At 35.6% G+C, this 9,130-nt stretch overlaps 1 protein-coding gene across 1 annotated transcript in view; it reads right to left on the bottom strand.

Moving 5' to 3' along the window:
• LOC107748460 (ras GTPase-activating-like protein IQGAP1) overlaps window positions 1–9,130 on the bottom strand; it is a 66,316-nt gene that overhangs the window by 13,240 nt on the left and 43,946 nt on the right. Inside the window, exons 24-32 of the mRNA XM_016563243.1 lie at window positions 8,885–9,037; window positions 8,390–8,553; window positions 7,945–8,169; window positions 6,594–6,734; window positions 6,164–6,248; window positions 5,719–5,951; window positions 3,735–3,867; window positions 1,738–1,840; window positions 1,358–1,499 (exon numbers count right to left, since the gene is read on the bottom strand). Coding sequence (XP_016418729.1) covers window positions 1,358–1,499; window positions 1,738–1,840; window positions 3,735–3,867; window positions 5,719–5,951; window positions 6,164–6,248; window positions 6,594–6,734; window positions 7,945–8,169; window positions 8,390–8,553; window positions 8,885–9,037 — 1,379 coding nt within the window. The remainder of the gene's footprint in view (window positions 1–1,357; window positions 1,500–1,737; window positions 1,841–3,734; window positions 3,868–5,718; window positions 5,952–6,163; window positions 6,249–6,593; window positions 6,735–7,944; window positions 8,170–8,389; window positions 8,554–8,884; window positions 9,038–9,130) is intronic.

Raw genomic sequence — 9,130 nt, 5'->3', positions numbered from 1 at the left:
CTGCTCCGGGTGTGTGTTCACGGTGTGTGTGTTTACTGCTGTGTGTGAGCACTTAGGATGGGTTAAATGCAGAGCACTAATTCTGAGTATGGGTCACCATACTTGGCCACATGTCACATCACTTTCACTAAAAATGTTTTGGTGTTTTTTGTCTATGCAGTCAGTCAGAAAGAAAGAAAGTCATGCAGGTTTGGAACAACATGAATTTTGTCTGGTAATGTAAGCATACAAAAGTGTCTGTAAGGAAATGCAGACTAATTTGTGGTTTGTCTCACACTGCACATACACGAACTGGCCGGTATTAAACATAATGATGTTTATATGTTCTGTAAACAGAAGATCATACACGTCTGGGTAACTGGGGCTTCACAGATGCTGTTTTTTTCTGAGTGGAAATGGAGCGGATGTTAACATATAGACAATGAGCTGTCAGTGTTCCTGCTTCCTTCCCAAAGATACACTAGAAAGCTAGTGGTTAGCACACAAGTGCTAGGACAGTACTGTATATAGTTAAACGACACGATGATTTGGACTCACTGCTGGATGTAACATGTTCATAAGTTGCTTTTTGCAGGGACATGATAATAATCAGATAATTCCCTGTAAGTGTGTTAAAATATATTCTAATAACAAACCACGGGTTACTAAATCTGTTAAGTCTTGCTAAAAAAGGGGAAAAAGGCTCGCCTTTAAACAGGGAGCAGCCTCTGATTTGCATTTGGCTACAAAAGAGTTGAAGATTGAAATCTTAAAAGCTAAACAAATCTACAAAGTAGAATTGGAGAACAAGATGGCTGCAAATAATTCTGGTTCAGCTTGGGCGAGTATGAAAATTACTCGAATAAAATGTTCCTGCTGTTTTAACTGTGCTGAACAAGCTGTAGGGATTTTTTGTTGTTGTTGTTTAATAGCAATATATTTTATATAATTTATATATAATGATACGTTCTGAGTGGTCTTGAGCACTTGTATCATGTTATTGTTATTTTGTTGTGTTATATTATGTTTTTATATGTTTTGAAATTGTGCAAGAATGGATGTCATTCTCATTTTACTGCAAAACAAATTTACCTGTGGGTATAAATGAAGTGACCTAACCTACTGGCCAGCAAATGATAGTCGACAAATGTTCCCTTTGAGTATTACATTACGCACAGCCAGTCAAAAAAGGCTTATTTTAGAAGTGGAAAAGATAAAACTGGCCACCAAACCATTTCCTCCCATGGGTCAGGAGAGATATGAAGACAGGAAATGAGGACAATGAAGAAAAGTTGAGTGTGGGCAAAGAGATATTTATATGTGAGGACATTTGACGTATTAAGACAGTTGAAGAAGTGATGATTACTTCCTCACTTACTTCATCATCAGTCCCTTCGTGTCTTTGTCATCTCCATCCAGCAGCTCAAACTTGTTGGTGAGGGTAAGGGAGATCTCTGTTTTGGCCAGCTGACTCAGTGAGTTCTCCTTGCTGAGGTCATCTGCATCCACAGCTCCTTCACCTGGGTGTCAAGTTTCACAATCATTATTGTGCCATTTGACAGCAGTTTTCTGTTCATTACTGTCCTTTTCTTTTAATCAGCTGTCAGTGAGGGCATATTTCATCTGGACTCTTTTGCCAAAGGCAACACACTTGCAAAAACAGTCTTCACTTCTTCTAGGTGGACAAAACTGGTGGTGTTTGAAAGCTGTTCCATGTGAATGAATGAAATGATGTGTTTGCATTTGTTATGATTTTACCAAGTAGTGACTCGACATCAGGAACTTCCCCCAGGTCCTTAAGGAGTTCATGCAGAAGATCGCTGTGATCTGGAGCAATAGCTTCCTTATGTTCCAACACCAACTAGAAGAAAAAAAGAGCCAATTTAAGTATTCCAGCTACAACTAGTCTGTATAGACTACAAAACACAATAATACTCAACAACACACAATCATCGCAATATTGAAATTTAGCCTGGATCATGTTAAATTCTTATTGCAATTCCTATTGTTATTATCTGTAAGTACTACTTTGAGATGAGGGTGACCACCACGATACATTCGCAGCAAACCCCAGAAAATTCTATGAAAATATTTTAATTCTGTACATATACTGTGCATATGTTAAGTCTACCTCATGTAGTATCATTTTATAGATCTATTAAAGTTATATTCCTGCAGCTCAAACGTTTTGCTAGCAGTGTTGGGGAGTAACTAGTTACATGTAACGGCGTTACGTAATTTAATTACAAAATAAATGTAACTGTAATCAGTTACAGTTACTAAGAAAAAATGTGTAATTAAATTACAGTTACTTATGAAAATGTTAACGATTACAAAGGGGATTACATTTGAATATTTACACACATCCACATACAGATTTAATTGATTTTTTCCCCAAATTGCACTGATTGCTCTGAGACATGATCAAAAGTAATCAGTTACATTACTTTAATAAAGTAATTGAAAAAGTTACACTACTATTACATTTTAAGTAGGGTAACTTGTAATCTGTAACCTATTACATTTCCAAAGTAACCTTCCCAACACTGTATGCTAGCAACACTAAGGTCATGGGTTCGATTCCCAGGCAATACATGAAAAACAATATATGCCTTGAAGTGCAATATAAGTAATTTTGAATAAAAATATATTTTAAATGCAATGTAAAATATAATGTTAATATATCTGGGAATCTTAGATGTCCCCTGTTTTCAAATGTATGATTCATTTTCTGATACATACTTTTAAAAAATCTGCAACATAACTAAGAGGATAAGGTATTTGTTTCCAATAAAATTCACTGTCCTAAAATTTGGCAGAGAAAACAGAACATTACTCAACGTTAGATGTCAATACAGAGCTGGATTTAAGGGGAATATATGGTCAACAATTTCTTCCATGTACAACTTCAACTCAAATCATACAAGATGTCTCGTTCAATAAAATATAAATTACAGCCATACATCTTAAAATGGGCATTACATCTGTTTGTCTATGTGCTGCATAATTAGAAACATGCAGAAATATCAGTCTGTTTTTTTCAACAGAAGGAATGTAGAGGCTTGGCTGAGAGGGGAAAAGAATGGAGACTATTTATTATGTCTGCACAGGTCATGATGTCACTTCCTCACACATGGATCAAGTCAAACCGCTCCTCACAGAAGACTCCTCTCATGACTCATAGGTGGCTAATGAAACTTAATCACAATGAGTTGCATATCTAAACAAAGCATTTGACTTCACATTCCAGATCACGTCCCAACAGTAAATTCTGAAAAGCACACGCTTTGACAAGATGCGTCTAAACTGAATTCTATCTTGAATATGAACAGCCCAGAAATAAGATAAAAGAAGAGGTCATCTCTTCCACTGAAGTTGGCAGGAAATGAAAATTTACCTTATCTATTTTCTAAATGCATATTATAAAGCTTACTGTGTACGATTTATCTGTGCATGTTTCATTTTTTCACCTTGTAATGTTTAATCTAAGTGTTATATCTTCCTGTGAAAATGACAGGCTTCTCTCTGGATCTCTAATCATTTAGTCCCCTTAAACCCTGCTGCTGCAAACTCATCCTCTTAAAAACAGATGGATTGAATCAAGTCCCTGCCCTACTTTTTTTTTTCTTTCTTTTTCCACAATCCCTTCCACTCAGATGTTTGTCACAATAAGAAAAGATCTGTTGCTATGTCTGTTTTATCACAACTTTAAAAAAGTAAGAGATTTGTACTGAATTCTCAGTTGTATGTCTTACAGAGTGTGTGTTGATAATCTCGTCAATAGAGATGTAGATGACAGGTTTGCTGAGTGTCACCATGTCAGAGTACTCGTCCACGTTAAACTTCTCCTCCGGAGCTGGAACGTCGCAAGCTGCCTGGAAGAAGCCCCTGAAAATCAAAAAACATAAGTTATAACCAAGCCCAGATTAAATCTGTCGATTTCTTTGTGATTTTGGGGGAAAATCTGTGGAGTTCTTCAAAATCAATATAAAAATGGTCAAATGTGTAGCCCGAAAACAACATGGAATTAGGCATATACAAACACGTAGAAGACATGGGAGTGAGAAATTTTGTGAGTATCAACAAATTCAAGAAATCTGTTGAGCCTTCTACCGAGTTTTGTGCAACCAACAAAATAAAAAACAAGATCAAAACAAATGTATAATGCCAAGTCGGCTTGAATGAGAAGGTCACATGTTAAACTGCAATAATCCAGCTCAAGACTAAACTTCCAGGTCTATCACAGACGTGTCATCAGGCATCTGAGGAAAAGAAAGCAGCAGGGAGTTTCCAGTAAGCATGACTCACCAGCATGGGAATGAGGGGCTTTGGGCAAAAGGTCATTTAGCGCTTCCAGCCTCCTCACACACAAACACACACACACACTAATGTGTCTGAAGTGGCAACACATGTCCCTCCTCTCTGCTGATGCCTTACTTTCAGACAAAAACACTTCCTCACCTTTCACCTCCATTTCCATATATCCTCAGCCTGTCCTGAACCTCAGATCAGTGACTGTTTAAAACCTTTTGTTCTACTCATCAGTTTCTAGATAAAATATGAATGTTTAAAAAAATTGGTAATAGTTTAAGAGAAGAATTATTATAGTGAGAGAGTTGCATCTTCTGTTTCAAGGAAATAGGCCAGAAAGACTTGGGAAAAGCCTAAATGAGTTTATAGAGCTTTGGCTACAGTAGGTAGTTCCGATGTGGATAAGCAACCATGCATTTCACTTCTGCATGTTGCATCACTGTGAGAGATGCAATAAACACTTAGCTTCATAGCTTTTGCCGGCTCTGAGACACTTGCTTGGTATTGCTCCTTTTTATGAAACGGGAGCTTAAAATAAAGGCCTGATTATTTCAGGACCTTGCCACAAATCCATTGTTTTTGAATTCCTGTTGCCTATGCTATATTTTCACACTTAAAACCATGATTTGGTATTCCTCTTGTACCACTGTCCTCTTTTGAGCAATGAAATAAGTCTCCTGAGTGACAGTTCTCTCCCAAGTGGTTCCATTGTTGTCAGCATTAAGTCTGAGAATGATTAAATCGGCTATGTAACACTTTTAATTGTCAAGAAATTATTTCTCTTTAAATGTTTTGGTTCAACATACCGGTTGATCAAAAATTGCCTTTAACTTTATTTACTTTTTTTCTGTAACTTTCAGGAGGTTGTACTCATTTTTGCAATGCAACATTACATCACTTTGATAAGAAAATATTTTCCTGAATAATTTTGACATGCTTTATTTGGTCATTAAACAAGCAGACTTGATAGAACATTATATCTACAAATAACCTAATATGTCTTCTAAGTGAATATTAAATTCAGAATTTAAATTAGAAAGAGGGGTTGCACTCATTTATGCTGAGAACTGTATATAAATATGAAGAAAATATCCAAATATCAAAACAGTTCTTGCTGAAGTTGACAGATTTTGGCCGGTAGGTGTGTAAGTACTTTGCATAATGTCGAAACAACCCTTCTGACTTAAATTTTATGGACAAAAAACACTGATACATTGTTCAATATATCTTCTTTTTGTTCCACAGAAAAAGGATTGAAAAAACATGAGGGTGAGTTGTCATTTGTGAGTCAACTATTATTGTGAGTGAACACAAATATTACTATTTGTGAGTGAATCAACTATTTTTGATTCTTCACAGCAAGAATAGTGTTTATTGTTTGTGACCCTGGACAAACCTCTCACTGATGAAGTGCTCTGTTCTCCTCACCTGAACCTTTGGTAGGTCTGGGAGATGTAGCTGTTCATAGGGGTGAGGTGGTCGCTCTCGTCCTCAAACAGCTTGTTGGAGGCAGCATGCTGTAGCATCTTGGCCACTGACGCCAGGTTCCTCCTCTGCTCCGAATGCACCTGTCCTCCGGCCGTCATGTCAATGATGTCAAAGCCATCTGGAGCCACAATGGCAGGATTCATGTAACGGTAATAGAGCAGAGTCCCAACAATCTGTGGGAAGAAGATGGCACCATTCACTTTTTTCATAATTTTCTGGGTTCTTGAGATGTTGAATCTTTAAGCAGTTGTGGTTAGGTGTGTCAAGCAATTACAGCTACATTTCAAGTATGAAAAGAGCTTTGCAGACAGGCCAAGTGAATACTTGTTTTAGAAGAAACATCTGTATGGATACAGGAGTACCACTAAAATTTGTAACATCTGACCTTTAATAATTCATCCTCTGTGGCATCGGGGAATTTCTCATGAAGCGTGTCCTTTAGAACTTTAGCAATATATCTCATGCCGTAACTGCATGCAAAAGAAAACAGATCAAATGATGCAAAATAAAAATCACAGATCAGCAGCAGGAAAAAAAAAACTAGCCATACCTTAAAATAATGAGATGACTGTAATGCATGAGCAAAATATATCAACACAATGCTATGTATTGAAAATGTATCTTGTTTTGGACTGACTCCATATTTTCAACTACTGTGCTGCCCCCTGGTGCACAATGACACTGTTTTATTGTATAAAGGACTCCTTCATAATACAAGAGGCATATCTGACAAACATAACAAGCGATATGAAAATGAACTGCACGAATCAGAACTGAAAATCTGCTTGAAAGGCTGGGATGGTCTTTATTCTTACGGGATGGTGTCCAGCGATGACATGATTGAGCTGAGCACTTTGTCTGTGACGGTCCGGAGCACCTGATTGGAGGATTCCATTTTAGCCCGCACTTCCTCGTGTGACAGAGCCTGCTCTGGTGTGACCTCATACGGCAGCTTGCTAGAAATAAAGTTAAACAACAGTAGTAAAAATAAATAAATAAAGAAGTCAAGTAAAAAGCTAAAGATAGAAAGATGAGGTCGGTATAAGATATAGCATTTTTTTATGTATTTGGAAGAAGTCTTATGCTCACCAAAGTTGAATTTATTTGATTAAATATACAGTAAAAAAAAAGTATTATTGTAAAATATCATTACTATTTAAAATAACTGTTTTATATTTTAATATCTTTTGAAATGTAATTTATTCTTTTGACGGCAAAGCTGAATTTTCAGCTGCCATTACTCCAGTCTTCAGTGTCACATGATCCTTCAGAAATCAATCTAAAATGCTGACTTGCTGCTCAAGAAATATTTCTTATTATCAATGTTTAAAACAGTTGTTGTGATATTTTTGTGGAAGCTATGAAACATTGATTTCTTTCAGAAATATCATACTGCCACCTAAACGTTTGAACAACAGTATATATATATATATATATATATATACCAATATATATATATATATATATATATGTATTTTTAAAATATATTTTAAAAATATTTATTTTTCAAAACCGCTTAAAAATGTGTTTTGTCGAAAAGTTTTTGAACAGTAAGATTTTTAATGTTTTTTAAAGAATTCTCTTCTGCTCACCAAGCCAGAATTTGGTCTAAAATACAGCAAAAGCAGTAATATTGTGAAATATTTTTACTATTTAAAATGACTGCTTTCTATTTGAATATATTTTAAAATGGAAATTATTCCTGTGATTTTAAAGCTGATTTTTTTAGCATCATTACTCCAGTCTTCAGTGTCACAAGATCCTTCATAAATCATTCTAATATTCTGATTTGCTGCTCAAAAAACATTTAATATTATTATTATTATTATTCATATTTAAAACAGTTGAGTAAAATTTTTTCAGGATTCTTTGATGAATAGAAAGATCCAAAGATCAGCATTTATCTAAAATAGAAAATCACAATATTACTGCTTTTGCTGTATTTTGGATCAAATAAATGCAGGTTTGGTGAGCAGAAGAGAATTCTTTAAAAAACATGAAAAATCTTACAGTTCAAATAATTTTGACTGGTAGTGTATATATATATATATATATATATATGTTGTTTATTTGGGTCATGCAATTTTTATTATAATACATGTGTAATATATGTGGAAGATGGAAGATGAGAAAATATGCAGATGGATGGTGTGTGCATGTTTGAACCTGGCTTCTCCTGTAGCGGTCTCTAGCTGATTAACCCAGGCCTTGTAGATGTCTACAGGGTTAGTGTTGATGCCCAGGTTCTTGTCCTCAATGATCTCTTTAACCACAGGGCCTAGTAGCTGTCTGAGAGCATTCTGCCCACGAGCACCACGGTAAAAGCTCAAAACCATCTTAATGACTGTAGGGTTCCCTGTCACTATTTCCTGGATATGATCCACCTTAGATCTGCCAAAGATGAAAGCAGTGTAACAATGATTTGTGCCATAATCAATATTATAAAGCACAACTTTAGACATATTGTATCACAGACATTTGACTGAGGTTTGATGCATTAATTATGAATTCAGAGGTATACTGGTCTCTACAAAACAGTGTTGTTTTTGCATGCTCGAGCTAACAAACAGTATCCCAGTCTCTAAGATAAGATCTCTAAGATATATCTTACTTGATCTCTTCTCGCAAGGCTGACTCAAAAAGCTTGAGCAGCAAGTACTCTTCCCGCTGGTTTGATGCATAGTTATACAACGTGAAGATCACAGTGTCCATGAACTTGGTGGATTTGTTCTGGGGCATCTGGAAGATTAGCTTGGCCAGGTATGAAGGATTGGTCTGTTAAATGAAGAAAACTCATTGATTAAAAAATATAACTGAAAATATTTACAGAATATTTATAGTACGAGTTTTATACATTCTGTAAATGCATAAAAGATTTGTAAATTATATATTTTAAAATATATAATTATGTATATTTTATAAATTATATTGAAATACTCTTTATTTATATATCATATTAAGAAATGTTTTTTTTTTAATGGTGTTATTTTTTATGAACAATTAAAATGTATTTCCTGTGGCAATCAGAGCAAAATTTAATTGGAATATTCCATTAAATTCTTTGGTCAGCTGCAAGCTAAATTTATGCCAGAGTTCGTTATCTCACTTGTAGAAGGTAGAAGAGATGCTGATAGGCCTCTAGTTTCTTCCTCTTCTCTTTGCTCAGACCCTTGATGCCCTGCTTTTCCCCCATGGCCAGATCTTCTTTGCTCATTTTGTTCTTTTTGCTCTTCATCTTTTTGCTGTGTGACACCACATCCTACCAGAGGAGACAACATAGCAGTAGATGGAAAAATTAGAATGGGTCAAGGGTTCATACTCGACTGGTTTGGACATCTGTAGCTGCTTCTGC

Source organism: Sinocyclocheilus rhinocerous, unplaced genomic scaffold, assembly GCF_001515625.1.
Source record: "Sinocyclocheilus rhinocerous isolate Xijiao unplaced genomic scaffold, SAMN03320098_v1.1 scaffold732, whole genome shotgun sequence".
NCBI lineage: Eukaryota > Metazoa > Chordata > Actinopteri > Cypriniformes > Cyprinidae > Sinocyclocheilus > Sinocyclocheilus rhinocerous.
The sequence above is the reverse complement of the archived record's forward strand: the minus strand, read 5'-3'. Positions and strand labels throughout refer to the sequence as shown.